The sequence below is a fragment of the Halichondria panicea genome, chromosome 4 (assembly GCF_963675165.1).
Source record: "Halichondria panicea chromosome 4, odHalPani1.1, whole genome shotgun sequence".
Lineage (NCBI taxonomy): Eukaryota > Metazoa > Porifera > Demospongiae > Suberitida > Halichondriidae > Halichondria > Halichondria panicea.
In genome coordinates this window covers 6,731,536-6,745,603 of record NC_087380.1, presented here as the reverse complement: position 1 = coordinate 6,745,603, position 14,068 = coordinate 6,731,536, and the positions used below count along the sequence as shown (strand labels likewise).

Below are 14,068 nucleotides of genomic sequence, written 5' to 3'. Positions count from 1 at the left end.
ATAATGGCTTGTAACTTCCATGTTCCATGTTAGCAACAAGTACAGTGATCCATGGACTATATGGACTGTCTACACATGTATGACATTGTATGCAGCTATACACACAACATCCAGCAATTCCAGCCACACCCAAGTTGTGGAATGCAGCTAACTTACCCACAACTGATCATTGTGGTTTTAGCTCAATCTCAGATTTGTGTGCTCACAGTTTATAGCTATAGAAAGACTTAGAGTTAAAATTCTCTGGTAACTTAAAACTTGTGCAGTATCTATAATTATATATTTATATGCTAGCTATATTATTATAGAGCATCGAGTTCAGTAGTGAAATCTAATAAGAGAGAATGGGCAATATTTGTGTATCTGACAGCAGTGCTGCTGAAGAGCCCAAGCAGAAGGAGGAAGCAGCTCAATCTGCAGAAGGGGTGGAGGTGCAAATAAACGTTGTGGTCGATGCTCAAACTGAAGAAACAACTACAGAAGGGAAAACAGAAGACAAAAAAGAAGATGGTACTGAGAACAAAACTGATGAACAACCAGCAGCAGAATCTGATAAACCTCAATCTGAAGAGACTCCTGCCAAGGAAGATGAAAAAGCACCATCTGAATCAAGAGAGCAGAAATCTGAAGATACCGCAACACCAGAGACACAAAACAACACTGAAGAAGAAACCACCAAAGACTCCACTACAGAAGAATCAACACCTGTGGAAACTGTACAACCACCATCTGAACCCGTCGAAGAACCAGTGAAGGACCCGGAACCTGAAGTACAACCTGTCGCAGAACCGGAGCCTGAACCACAACCTATTGCCGGGCCGGAAGCACCTGTTTCTCAACCAGCAGAACCAGAGCCTGTCACAGAAACTGAATCCGAACCTGAAGCTATTACAAAAGAGCCCGAGCCAATCGTAGAACCAGAAGCCGAGCCACAACCTGCAGAAGAAGAAAAATCTGATCCTGTGGCCGAGCCAGAAACTGAGCAACAACCCACAGAGCCGGAACCAGAATCAGAGCCACAAACTGTCCCAGAAGAAAAATCAGACTCACAACCCACAGAACCAGAAGCAGAGCCTGAACCTCAACCCGAAGCAGAGCCTGAGTCTGAACCTCAACCAGAAGCAGAGCCTGAGCCTGAACCTCAACCAGAATCAGAGCCGGAGCCTGAGCCTCAACCAGAAGCAGAGCCTGAACCTCAACCAGAAGCAGAACCTGAGCCTGAACCTCAACCCGAAGCAGAGCCTGAGCCTGAACCTCAACCCGAAGCAGAGCCTGAGCCAGAACCCTCAACATCAGAACCAACAACAGAAGATGCTCCTGCTGAAACAAATGAGCTCACGGAAGAGGAGGCAGCCATTGTAGCAGCAGCCGTGAAGGTGGTGGAGCAAGAGGATAAGCCCACAGATGAACAGACTACACAAGACGGGGAAGACTAATTTGTGAGCTTTATTTATTTTAGATGTACAATTAAGTAGTTTTTCTTCCAATTGTCATGATTGTTGCTATGCAAATGTCATTACATTTTTTTGTGCAAGGCACTAAGCAACAGTATTGTGTAAATTAGATGATCATTGTCAAATTAATTATCAATTTTCACACTGAATAGTATAGTAGGTGTTGGGCTGTTTTAATTATTCAATATTCAATAGACAATCTTCCAATATAAAACTATGTTTGTTGAACTTGTTATCAATTTTATTCAACAATGAATGTAAAATTAACGAGTACCATGAGATGCAATTGCTACAAGTCTTTTAACTCTATCAACTCCAGTAGTCTTTAAGCTAAACTCTGAACTTCCATGACTGGTTCCCATACACACTTGCTCATTCCGATACACCATTCTCGATTCAACAGACACACGGGCAGAACAATGAAATTCGTTAACTCCAGTTTCAGTCAAAATTTGTTCCAAATTATCCTCAGTGATTCCACCACCTGGCATGATAGATATCTGACCGTTAGCCTGCTTAACGAGTGATTTAATTAGAGGGGCTCCCTTGAAAGCATTTTGCTCACATCCACTGGTAAGTAATCGATCCACACCTAGTTGTATCAATGTCTCCAGACAGTCACTTGGTTCTTTGATCATATCGAATGCTCGATGGAAAGTTACTGGTAATGGTCGAGATAATGAGATAAGTTCTTCAACTCTCTTTGCATCGATGCAACCTTCAGGTGTTAGAATCCCAAACACAAATCCATCAGAACCACCTTCTTTAAGAATTCGAATATCTTCTTTCATAATTCGAAATTCGTTATTCGAATAGAGGAAGTCTCCACCTCTTGGTCTAATCATTACGAATACGGGTAGCTTGGTGGACTTTTTGACAATACGGAGCATCCCTAAAGTGGGTGTGGTCCCACCCTCCCCCAGACATGCACACAGTTCCAGTCTGTTGGCTCCACCCATTTCAGCATTGACGGCTGATTCCACAGAGTCAATGCACACCTCCATTGTCGTACCTGTGTACAATAAAACACTACTTTGACTATACTAGACCACTAAATTATTATAAATTATATCACTTACTTGACATTGTAGCTATGTGTGTTAACGATCTTTACCCACTGAATACATAACTAGAACTAAAGTGCAAACCGTCGGCTGGTGACATGATAATAAAGAAACCAGAAGACTAGTCATATCAGAGTGATAATGCAATGCATGTAGCATGTATGACTAGCATGCGCTAGCACAGCAACTCAAGAGCAATAAAACTAAACTAACAACGTACATGCATGAGACATGCACTATGGACTGGGATCACAGCAAAGAAGCCTGGAGTCTTAGACTAAGAGAAGTATGGCTCCTTCTAGGCTGGAGTATAGGATCCAGAGGCAGTCAACAACCAGTGCAGTCACAATTCTACTTTCTTGACCCTATTCAATTGTTCTTGGTACGGGATAACTTCAGCTGAAAATACGTAACCAAGCCTTGACTACGTATTTTCAGCTGAAGTGATCCCGTACCTTGACTAGGCCTAGATAGTAGAGGAATATTCCATATTCCTCTACTATCTATGACAACACACACCTGTAGACAAGGGCCGGCAGTGTTGGTCCTACCTACTAGTTTGTAGTCCATCACAAAGGGCAGTGAGTGAATCGGCCTGGGACCGAGGCTAGAGACTAGACAACTTGCACTTTTATCTTCTACTAGCCTCGATTCAAGGCCGATTAAAATAAGTATTTTAATCGGCCTGGAATCGAGGCTAGGCGTGTACAATAATACATAATAATAAAAAAACGCGTAAAAAAATAGTGAAAAATTCCCCTGGGGATCCCCCCGGCCTAAAGCTTAATTTATATTATTGGCGCATGATCACTTGAGATAGAATCCTTACACTCTTCTTTGGGCTTCTAAATCACGTAGAAACTAGATACAGAATACTAGACACTAGCGATGACTTGACTAGGTCTTGACTAGGTCTTGTTAGATAATTATTATTATTTAAGAATGCCGGTGAATGATCATTTAGTTTCTGGAGACTTCAAGAATCCAGCTCTCTTCACTAAGTACCGCTGCCCTCAATGCACCCATATCCTGAAGAATACTGTTCAGCTTATTAACTGTGGCCATTGGCTATGCAAAAGTTGCGCTGAATTTCTTGATTCAGACAGGTAAAGAGCTGCGTGTCATATGCAAATTCATGTATATATATATTTGAATTGCCTCACTTTGACAGGCGATCATTAGTGATCATTGCATTCATTTTTAATTTTGCAGCTCAACAAAGTGTCCAACGTTGGGCTGCCATGCCCATGGAGATTTAAGGGTGTGTTTGAGTCTCTCACAACATTTGCAGAGCAATTAATGTATTATATTTGCCAACAGTACTCTCCAGATTGGTGTGCGAGAAAGGATATTGAGAAGCTAGAGGTCACTTGCCCTCGTCGTGAAAAGGGATGCACATGGGAAGGCAAATTATCAAATCTGGGATCTCATCAGAAGGATGTCTGCAAGCTTCAAAACCCATCCATTTGTGGGGAAACCATTATTCATGACGAAATAGACACACCACTTGCTGACTGTACAAAAATGGTACGGCAACAAAGCTATATAAAATTATTATGACTTATAACTTATTTTATGCCTTTCTATAGATGGAAATGAAAAATCAAAAAGAAAGTTCATTGTCCCGCCAACATGACTGTCATGGGGAATACATAAAATTTAATGCACTATTTAATGAGGTAGATTATACATTTGTCTAAAAAAGTAATGTGTATATCAGAAAGAGCCTTACTTGAAATGCAAAATTTATATTAAAATGTGTCAATCACTATACATGTATATATGCATGCATGTACATGCATGCAGTGTACGCAGTTGCATGGGATCACTATAATATAGACTCTGTATACAATTTTGCGTACTATATAATTATATACACATGCAGTCACGCATGCATGCACTAAGCTAATGAGGTCTGCTTTTTTGCTTTTAAATGTCTGATTGTGGTGAAATTCTTTTACAAAAATGGAAGATGAATTTAAGATCTCCCATTTTCGTTAGAGTAAAATTTCAAGCCAGCTTTTTTCACCAAGTCATTGTATATATTATATAGAGTGCAGAAACGCGAAGTGCTATTCATTTTGATGAAGATCTCCCAAACCCTCAACCTGCATCCACAAATCATTCCTTCAGGTATGGTGTTTCTTTATTATTATATGTATAATATCTTTATTATTATATGTATATATAATAATTATTACATATATATAGACATACAAAAACAGCTTTGTCAGTTGTTTTCGAAAGTGACATCCACATGGCGAGGGTTACTCAAAGTATCTCAACATCTAAACTTGAACAAATCTGCATTAAGAGAGACATGTTAAGGGACCAAGTGGTGAGCTTGCAGGAGTCACAGAGTGAGACGGTCAAACAAAATTATCAACGGTTGAGAAGCGAGAGTGGTAACTATGACGGGACCATATTATGGAAGATTAAGAACTTTAAAGTGAAACTGGCAGACGCACAATCAGGCAAATACACATCCATCTTCAGCCTTCCATTCTACTCTGGACAATATGGCTACAAAATGTGTCTTAAGTTGTACTTCATGGGAGACGGTATTGGAAAGAACACGCACATGTCGCTGTTCTTTGTTATCATGAAGGGAGAGTTTGACAGCATTCTCAAATGGCCTTTCACATCCAAGGTGACCTTCAAGCTGATCAACCAGACAGGGAATAGGGACATCATCGACACTTTCCAACCAGACCCCATGAGCAGCTCTTTCCAAAAACCAAAGTCCGATATGAACATTGTTTCGGGCTGTCCACAATTTGTTACCCATTCAGAATTAAATCTTGGTGGATTTATTGTCACCGATACCGTGTTTATCAAGTGTATTGTTGACAAATGTGCATGAAGACATATTTTAATTAATTATAGCTATATAAGTATAATTTATTATATATATGTATATACGATCTTCTTATAATGTTTTTTTTTATGCCTTGGATTTATGTCTGTGCAGTGCTAGCTTTGTAGCAATTAAGTTTGAGGCAAATGGTAATCACTATACGTGTAACAGTTTACAGCGGGTAATTATTTCGAGGGCCGGTATAAATGTTCGAAAATGTATATACCCACGAATTTAGTATCGCATGCATGAAAGGCTGCTATTCCGCGAAAATTAAATCTGCGAAAACCTTTCTAACGGTCAGTCCGCGAAGGTTTATACCCTCAAAATATACCCGCTATAACGGTATACAGTCCTATAGCTGCCATCTCAGCAGTTTTTTCCTAATTGAACCCATGCACAAGTGAGCTGCGAAGCTCAATACTCCGTCACGTGTCTGTGTGGTAAGAAGAGGAATATAGAACCCAATCGAATGATTTGTACTATACAGCAGAGTATAACTGGCATGCCACTATATAGACTTGACTACATTGTATTAATCCTTTCACCTCACGTGAACTAACATAAAGCGGAAATTAATACATTGTAGTTGTTTGTTTAGTACAAGGCAATGAGAAAATGAAGTACACTAAGATCCATGGCCAGTATATTACAATCCTTTTCACTTCACTTGAACCAAAGTGTGTAGACTATATATATATGTAGTCAGTGTGCATGTGTGCATTGTGTAATTATATACATGCATGTAGTTACAACTTGCTTATATAATGGACTCTGAGCTAATAATTAATCTGAGACCTGTAACAAACACAAAACTAATTAGCACTTAAACTACAACTGTGTTAAAGCAGAAAGTTAAACTGTGCCACAGCGTAATGTGTTCAATCGTCGAATTTTATATAGGGAGTTCCATTCTCTAAAGAGACCAAGGTATTTGTGGTGATTTTGTCTAATTTTGGTTGTTATTATCGTGGAGTGGAATAGCTGATTGCGAAACATTTTGAAAAACGACATAATTAAGATGCATGCAGCTAGCATTAGAGAGTTTAAGAGTCAATCCATAATGTATTTTCGGCATTGTGTACAATTTAATTAAGGAAAGTTTGTTTACAGACAAAGGACAGTAAGGTATTTTCCATGGGACTCTCCCTGGTACTCTCACAAAAATTCCCTGGGACTTTTGTCTGCATCACTTGTTATGGTTGCTCTAATTAGTCACCTGCATGTGCATGTGCATGACTAGCAATCTTGGTCTTTCCCCGGGACTGCCCCCTAATCCTGTTAGGACTTTCCCTGGGATGGCCCCTTACTGAAGTGAGTTGTAAGTTTGGAGTACATTGCTTGTGGGGGAGTTTATGTAAACAGGCTTTTGGAGCTGCACATAATACCGTATTATGCGTGGGAGTCCCCATTCATCCCTATAAAAGGAAACAACCTCGCAGTTACAGTGCAGTATAGATTCTGTGCAACAAGTTTAAATAGGGAACAGGCTGCAAGATTTGTCCAGGGACAAAGATGACGGAGGACAAGGTCTCCAAGACTGGTCAGAGTATTTCTGACCTCTGCAACTGCAAAACTCATGATCAAAGCATAGAGTGCAAGTGTTCAAATCGATTTTTTAAATGTTCTATCGCCAGTTATGGATGTCCCCAAGTACAATTGGTATGTTAATGCTTTCCTGAGCAATTAACAGTATACCAGTATGTATGTTTTATTCATGGCATAGATGACGCGGGACGAACACAATAAACACATGGCAAGCAATTATATGCAGCATTTGAGCATTCTCTTTACAGCTTGCCTGCATGAATACACGAGAACAAATTTAGCACGTGAGGGAACATCGATACGCACCATCCCTCGTGAAAAAGGCGCAACACTCAGGCGAAGCAACCATGATCGGAATGAAAGAGAATGTAAAAAGCTAACCAAATTGCCCCCCAGTACAGGTGAATTGTTTAAGATGGTAGTGATTACTCGAGAATTGGACAACAAGGCTAAAAGAGAACAAATGAAAGTTGCAGCTCTTAGTGAGAGACTTAGTAATTTACAAGAGCAAATAGGAGATTTGGATGCAATGGAACCAGAAGATGGCTCTGGATCAATCAAATTGACTATAGAACAGTTTAGTGGCCACCTACACACTAAAATGAAACTATTGTGCAGCCAACCGTTCTATCTTGAGAGGATTCCGTACAAGGTTCGCATTGAGGTACACTTTGATAATCCTGAGAATGGAATGATTTCCCATTTGTCTCTACTACTAGTGATCGTGAAAGGAGACTATGACAGTGTAATTCAGTGGCCGTTCTCACAGAAGGTCACCTTCAAGCTGACTAGCTTCAAGGGCAGTGATATTGCTCTAATAGGTACACCTGACTCAAGAAGTTATCATAAACCAAACTTAGACAGTAACATTAAATTTCGTTGTACGCCTTTATCCCTTACAGAACTGAAGACAGCGGGTGTTATCAAAGAAGACAATGTTATTGTTGAATGTCAGATTCATTGGTAAATACGCCATTATACTATATAAGTTATTATTATTATGCACTCAAACACTCGGTGTCTAATCAGAATTGAGAGTTGATTTTGTGACACACAAGCTCTGATAATGCTGATACCATATGATCACTGCTGCATGTGAGTGAGAGGGGGGTGGATTATAGTGGGTGTGGGTGTCTTGGGAGTATCTTATCTACTCTTCTTCAGTTTATTGACTTGACTTGAAGCAACCTGTTCCATGTGCACACCTCTGTACACAAAGCCCCCAGGCATGCAACTGACAGTGACATTCTCAGGAGAGCACCTCTGGTCTGAACACACCAGCGTTGCGTACCCCACCCTGCATGAAGAAGGTTGGAAATAGAATGGCCAGGAATATAGATGTGCACTGCCATTGTGTACATGTATATATAATTATACCCGTATGCACAGCAAGGGTATATATAGACAGTCAAGTGATTGGTGTGTCTGTTGTCATTACAAAATATTCTGAAAGGTCTATTTCTAGAAATAACAATGGTACTAAAGAAAGTTAGTTCAGTTGCATGCAGTCCCATGTTAGAGCTTGGCAAATTATGCTAGCATAATTTTTGAGAGACTTCTATAGCAGCATTGAACTATATATAGCATAATTGAGAATCAGTATTAAATATAGGCACTAATTTGACCCTCAGAGTCTGATAGACCTAATTTCATGCCTTATAATGTAGCTATAGATAGACATCTATTACTGTAAGCACTATAGCCACTACAGGCAGGCATGCATAGGTAAACCGATCCTATATCTATATCGACTTCATTGAGAGGACCGTAGCCATTGTCAGTTGAGACTTCTACAAGTTACAGATTTAAACTACCTATTATAACACTAAAAGAATTCTTACAGTATTTTAAAATCACTTGTTATTGGAAGTTTATAGTCCTAGCTGCATTGATACATCAAATACCGCAATATTTGACCTTTAAGGGTCATTAATTTCCACATGCTTAACTTCCACCCACTTGACACAATGTGTATGAATATGCACATATCGAGGTTAAGACAACAATCTTATTCACAGTTGAGGGTAGTGGTACTGGGCACAACATACAAATGTACGATAAAGCTTGAACAACTAAAAACTAAAGTGAAAAAGTAGAGATCAATGGAATAATTATAATACGTACTCATTTTAAGGATACAATAAAATTGTAGAAAGAGGTGCAATAACACCACACTGCCCTTGGGAGTCATGACTTATCGTTCTCAGTGTAAAGAGATGCCAGAAAACATTATAAAACACACAACGGTTAAAATTTCTTCTGCAGTATGGCGTCAAAACTAGACACATCATCTTGTTTCTAGTGACTAACTCTATTTCAATGAGCTGGTGGGTGTTGGACCAGTTATGAGAGAATTCAGTGGAGTGCTTCATAGTGCAAGCATCAAACTGATGAATGGGCGTGATAGGAATGTCACTGGGTTCACTCGAATCGATTGGTTTGGGGGATAGTGCATGCATGGTGGTGTCAATGTAGAATGATTTGAGGGCATAATACCAAGAGAGTTCATTGGAAAGTGCAACTCTAGCTAATAGATACACAGGAGAAATTTGGCCAGACCTATGTCACAAATGAGCATTTGTGACCACAATCACTTCAGGTACAATGTGCTAACAATTTAACAACACCAAAAAAAGGCAAGGAGGGATATCATCACTCATGCAAATTTATTACTATTAATAGCGTCATCATAATTGGTGGGAAAGTCCCGAGATGACGGGGGGGGGGGTCTGCAGCAGTGGGAGGTGGGGTGAGAGGTTAATTAATTATAGCCAATCGTTGTATGTAATCTATACTCCACTCATAATTATAGGCAAAACAATTATAGTTACCTTAAGGTGACATCTTTTCACAGGTAGAGCGTTTTTACAGTTTTGTACTGCCTGGTATAATTTGTTTGTGAAATGTCGATCTGAAGAGGGCGGCCAATTATTTGCGAGTACTAATTTTTGCGATTTTACTCTCATTCGCAGAAATAGCAGAAATTAATACACGCAAAAGTATGTCACCTTAAGGTACAGTTCACAAGTTTCATCATAATTTCTGATCATTAAAACATTGTATATTCAGGTGATGTAATTAATAACCACTTCCAAAATCTATTATACACATGCATTTTGTATTGGGTCAGATCTATTCTCATAGAGGGAGGGGAAGAGGAGAAAAGGTCTGGAGACTCTCTCTCGCAGCACTTCGGTGTGCTCCAGACCTAATCCTAGCTCTACTTGATTTTTCCCCCGAGCTATTATATAGGTATAGCCCCCAGACTACAGTACCAAAACATGACATAATATGAACATGATTGCTTCGTACATTTCAATGCAGTAAGCACAAACACAACTATAAAATGTCTACACATGATCACAAACTATTTTAATTTTAGTAAGAGTATATCTACACTCGTCAGTCTGAGAGTCTTTGATCTCACAAAATTGAACCCATGTCGTGTAGCTGCTTCATGAAGGGCGACATCGATGCCATGGTAATTAACAAACTGCACAATTTTCAGAGAGTTCTTTGACAGAATGGCATCAAAGTCTTCAGATCCATCCATCCTTGCTCCAGTTAAATTCAATGATTCAAGTTTAACACGAGGGTGACTGGCAAATTGTAAAGTATTTTGTTTGTTACCTTCATAAAAATCTTCGTTCGTGGACATTTGTTTCACTTTCAAAGAAGGAAGATTCAACAAACTATTCATAAAGGATGGTCTGAAAGAGCACTGAAAAAATTCCAGTGACTTGAGTTGCAGTATTGAGTCTTCAAAGACTTGTCTTTCGAGGGTGATGTCAGCTAGACTGTTGACTTGAGCGCTGTAATGAAAAGAAAAACCAGTATATCATAATTTGAATGAGAAGAGACCAGCAAAATAATTTGCAAATACTATATTCTTTACCTTGTACTCCCAATAACCATAGCACTGAAAGTAAGAGTCTGTTCTTGTGAGCGAGGAGTGGAGAGAAACATGGCCAGGATGTCCATCATAACATGGGTAGGCATTGGCGATAGAGAGAGCTTGAAATGATGCAAAGATGGCTTGATAAAGCATACTTTAAGCCAAGGCTTCATTAATTGCATTGACATGTTTAATTCAGCACAAGAAGGATAACGAAACTCGATCGAAACAGTGTGCAGTGAGCAATGGTGCTCAACTATCATAACCAGGCTATCGAGATTTGGGAACTGACTAGATTCAACCTTGATGCTGAGTTCCTTCAGTCCACTGTATGAAGAGGTAAGAACAGGAGCGACAGAGTTGAGGACATCTTCAAACTTGAGTGAGTGAGATTTCGAACAATTAACCGTTACTGAAGTAAGTTTAGGCTCCTCCTGCTGAACTATCAGTTGTGCAATCTTCGATGGAATTGTTACATATGCATTGCTACAATCACAACTAGTTATGATTTCGAGAGTTTCAACATCTTTCACAAGTTTTTCAAACCAAACAATGTCCTCTCCTTCTTTTAGAAAAGTTGGAACTACTAAAAACAAAGTAAGTAAGTCTATACATAATTGTTTTGGTCGAAAGTGACATTTTTCGGCAATCAGCTTCAGTGCAGTAGAATCTGGTAAGTAGGAGCTTCCTTCAGAGAAGTGCTTTGCATATCGAGGTGGGACAAGCTGTCTAGCCCGGCAAGCTTCATGGTAGGCCTTATCACTAGGCCGTAGACAGGGCAACAGACCGTCGTCTAATTGTCTGAGACGCCTAGATGCGTTTTTTAATTTAAAATTTTCTTTGCTGGATGAGGGCAGAAGATATTCGGCACCAGATGGTTTTCTAGCAGTTGAAACCTCGCACTTGATTGCCACCAAGTAGTTGATATAATCCACTGGATGAAATCCCATAACCTGATAGTTAAAGTATCCATAAGGACGTTTACCTCGTACAATGAAGTCAATAAAGGCACTAAAGAAATAACGTTTCCAAGAGCCTTTTATGGATGAATGGACTACACCACCGACGGTTACCTTATTGACATCATTAACATTAATGATATGTTGTCTTTGGACAAATTTCGAATCTACGACAATTTGCTTCCAAACCGACTCCGTATTGATCCCTGTGACAAATTCAGTATCTTCCAGTCGACAAATGTCAATAATTGGTATCTTGTGGAGTAGCTGTACTCTGAAACCTTTAGGCAGTAGTGACAGAGAGTCAGTCGAGTATTGCTCCAGTGTCATTGCTACGTGAGTGAGACAGAGCTCCTCCAGGGACTTCATTGAGAGGACGGTAGCCATTCTTGAAACTTCTACATAGTGTATATAAAGTGAGTACTTTACATACTATAACTAGAACTCCGTCTCAAAAATACACCAGGCAACAGATGTCTAGAACACACCACCTACATGCATATAAATTATGTGTGTTCTCTATATAATTATAAGCACTTACACAGGCAACAGTTATATATATTATGAAACTCATACATACAAGACGTTCATGCTATGACAACGTACATACCTAGTAAAATTTACTCCACTTTAATTGTTTGGTTCTAGATAGCTGACACAGCAAATACCAAATATGATTGTCCACACACTTCCACCCACACAATGAATATGCACTCCAAATATCATGTGACCTCAAATTAGAGGCACTAAACGAATAGAAAAAGATAAATTTGTATGGGTTTTTTTGGTCATGAAATAATTATGACTAAAATTAAATTATGCACTTCCCCTTATCCCTTTCCAGGTCAATCGCACACACAATCTGGAACAGTTTGCTGATCCCAACCCACCAAATTAGCTTGATGTTATCGCCGCCTCCAATGAAGTGGCTATGGCTTGTAGAGATGGGCGTGGGTCATCAATGGCTGTGCACAAACTAACCCCATCGATTTTATGCCTTGCTGCTGCCTCGATGGAAGTATGTGTGGCCTTTAAAAGCTGCACTCTGGTCAACTAAGCTGCTTAGCAAGCATGTAGACTATTGTAGTGCTTGTGTCCACTTGTGAAGTGCCTGTGTACACAAATGGCTTGCTGCTTCCTCTTCGAAAATATTCTATGGCTACCAAGATAGTCCAGAGGGTCTACCAATGGATACTACTCAGTTCTACATGCTGTATAGCTTGTTTTAAACCTTTTTTTAAGTGTCCTAATTGAACAACTCAGCAGAACTTCAAAGGATAATCGCATTCATGATACTATCCAATCTGCCACAGAATCCAATATCATGCAACATTCACAAGTTGATATCACGCTCCCTCCCAGATTGTTGTTGTAAAATTTACAACAATTTGACCACAGTAAAGGGTTATTGAGGAAGTTAGGGGTGTGTTTTTCAATTAAATTTCTATGAATATCATTATCATTCAATCCGCTTTGATGTTCAGATCATTAGAAACTTTAACTGTAACTGTATTATTACTTCATAAATTGAAAAGGGAGGGGATTGGAAACGACAAGACCTCCCTGTGTAAATGGTTGAAACACTCCGCGTATGACTTCGCGCTCGTTCGTTTTGACCGTACTCTGGTTGTATTTCAGCTCTCCTATCCACTAGCGATCACTCAGGGGCTGGGAGGTTACTTTAGAGAAGTAAGTTTACATCACTGACAATCTCTAAGTCCGTAAGTAATACACCGAGGTTTTGTGATTAAGATAACAGTCAAGACTCCCAAGGGCAGTGTGGTGTTCACTCTCACTCGCTCTTATAGAAATTGATTTATATTTCTAGGTAAATTGTTGCATTCTTATAATCCTTTGATCCACTCACACTCTTGTCTTTATGTTTAGTGCTTTTGATTGTTCCTGCAGGTATTCAGTATTCTGTATTTCTGTATTTTCTGCTCACTTTCAAAATCTACTCATGCATTCTATAGGGGCCATACCTTTTCTCAGAGGAGGAAGAGGAGAAAAAGTCTGGAAACTCTTGCAGTACTTTGGTGTGCTCTTGGAATCTAGTTAGACTTGTGATATTGGAGGTTATAAGGAAGGAGTAGATGTAGCAATTACTCTCGCTGTAATCCAAATTCCACATCATGCATCTTCATAATTATTACGTCATGTTTTGGTAATGTAGTCTGGGGGCCAGACCTAATAGCTTGGGGGCAAAATCAAGTAGAGCTAGGATTAGGTCTGTAGACTCTTGCAGAATTTCCATGAGCTCTAGCGGAATGTGGCCAGAGTCAATGAAATGC

General features: G+C 39.6%; 5 protein-coding genes across 12 annotated transcripts; 3 read left to right on the top strand and 2 right to left on the bottom strand.

Moving 5' to 3' along the window:
* Positions 1 to 176: 176 nt before the first annotated feature.
* Positions 177 to 1,590, top strand: LOC135334628 (protein TsetseEP-like). The gene has a single exon (XM_064529896.1). The coding sequence runs from the start codon at positions 345 to 347 to the stop codon at positions 1,434 to 1,436; it is 1,092 nt and encodes a 363-aa protein (XP_064385966.1). The 5' UTR covers positions 177 to 344; the 3' UTR covers positions 1,437 to 1,590.
* Positions 1,591 to 1,669: 79 nt separating this feature from the next.
* On the bottom strand, positions 1,670 to 3,184 carry LOC135334633 (copper homeostasis protein cutC homolog). Of its 6 annotated transcripts, none has more exons than XM_064529905.1 (2): positions 3,038 to 3,184; positions 1,670 to 2,466 (listed from the first exon to the last, which is right to left on the bottom strand). In XM_064529905.1, the coding sequence occupies exon 2, from the start codon at positions 2,456 to 2,458 to the stop codon at positions 1,718 to 1,720; it is 741 nt and encodes a 246-aa protein (XP_064385975.1). In that variant the 5' UTR covers positions 2,459 to 2,466; positions 3,038 to 3,184; the 3' UTR covers positions 1,670 to 1,717. The 6 variants fall into 6 exon arrangements, with proteins under 6 accessions (XP_064385975.1, XP_064385972.1, XP_064385973.1 ...); XM_064529902.1 differs by having other exon boundaries at positions 3,070 to 3,182; XM_064529903.1 differs by lacking the exon at positions 3,038 to 3,184 and adding an exon at positions 2,739 to 2,942.
* A 20-nt stretch (positions 3,185 to 3,204) lies between these two features.
* LOC135334624 (TNF receptor-associated factor 3-like) lies at positions 3,205 to 5,474 on the top strand. The gene is made up of 6 exons (XM_064529888.1): positions 3,205 to 3,624; positions 3,731 to 3,779; positions 3,839 to 4,045; positions 4,108 to 4,197; positions 4,572 to 4,651; positions 4,730 to 5,474. The coding sequence occupies exons 1-6, from the start codon at positions 3,461 to 3,463 to the stop codon at positions 5,379 to 5,381; spliced, it is 1,242 nt and encodes a 413-aa protein (XP_064385958.1). The 5' UTR covers positions 3,205 to 3,460; the 3' UTR covers positions 5,382 to 5,474.
* A 1,333-nt stretch (positions 5,475 to 6,807) lies between these two features.
* LOC135335675 (TNF receptor-associated factor 2-like) lies at positions 6,808 to 7,965 on the top strand. Its single transcript, XM_064531235.1, has 3 exons — positions 6,808 to 7,037; positions 7,102 to 7,744; positions 7,826 to 7,965. Exons 1-3 carry the CDS (start codon positions 6,891 to 6,893, stop codon positions 7,888 to 7,890), a joined length of 855 nt encoding a protein of 284 aa, XP_064387305.1. The 5' UTR covers positions 6,808 to 6,890; the 3' UTR covers positions 7,891 to 7,965.
* Positions 7,966 to 10,195: 2,230 nt separating this feature from the next.
* LOC135334618 (uncharacterized) lies at positions 10,196 to 13,028 on the bottom strand. Of its 3 annotated transcripts, none has more exons than XM_064529881.1 (3): positions 12,668 to 13,028; positions 10,819 to 12,175; positions 10,196 to 10,735 (listed from the first exon to the last, which is right to left on the bottom strand). In XM_064529881.1, exons 2-3 carry the CDS (start codon positions 12,162 to 12,164, stop codon positions 10,291 to 10,293), a joined length of 1,791 nt encoding a protein of 596 aa, XP_064385951.1. In that variant the 5' UTR covers positions 12,165 to 12,175; positions 12,668 to 13,028; the 3' UTR covers positions 10,196 to 10,290. The 3 variants fall into 3 exon arrangements, with proteins under 3 accessions (XP_064385951.1, XP_064385949.1, XP_064385950.1); XM_064529879.1 differs by lacking the exon at positions 12,668 to 13,028 and adding an exon at positions 12,388 to 12,568; XM_064529880.1 differs by lacking the exon at positions 12,668 to 13,028 and having other exon boundaries at positions 10,819 to 12,380.
* Positions 13,029 to 14,068: the final 1,040 nt, after the last annotated feature.

Coding starts and splice junctions, on each gene's coding strand:
- LOC135334628 (XM_064529896.1), top strand. CDS start 345: ATGGGCAATATTTGTGTATCTGACAGCAGTGCTGCTGAAGAGCCCAAG.
- LOC135334624 (XM_064529888.1), top strand. CDS start 3,461: ATGCCGGTGAATGATCATTTAGTTTCTGGAGACTTCAAGAATCCAGCT. Junction 3,625..3,730: donor GAATTTCTTGATTCAGACAG/GTAAAGAGCTGC, acceptor TTAATTTTGCAG/CTCAACAAAGTGTCCAACGT. Junction 4,046..4,107: donor TTGCTGACTGTACAAAAATG/GTACGGCAACAA, acceptor GCCTTTCTATAG/ATGGAAATGAAAAATCAAAA.
- LOC135335675 (XM_064531235.1), top strand. CDS start 6,891: ATGACGGAGGACAAGGTCTCCAAGACTGGTCAGAGTATTTCTGACCTC. Junction 7,038..7,101: donor GATGTCCCCAAGTACAATTG/GTATGTTAATGC, acceptor TTCATGGCATAG/ATGACGCGGGACGAACACAA. Junction 7,745..7,825: donor CAGTGATATTGCTCTAATAG/GTACACCTGACT, acceptor TATCCCTTACAG/AACTGAAGACAGCGGGTGTT.
- LOC135334618 (XM_064529881.1), bottom strand. CDS start 12,164: ATGGCTACCGTCCTCTCAATGAAGTCCCTGGAGGAGCTCTGTCTCACT. Junction 10,736..10,818: donor ATGGTTATTGGGAGTACAAG/GTAAAGAATATA, acceptor TTTTCATTACAG/CGCTCAAGTCAACAGTCTAG.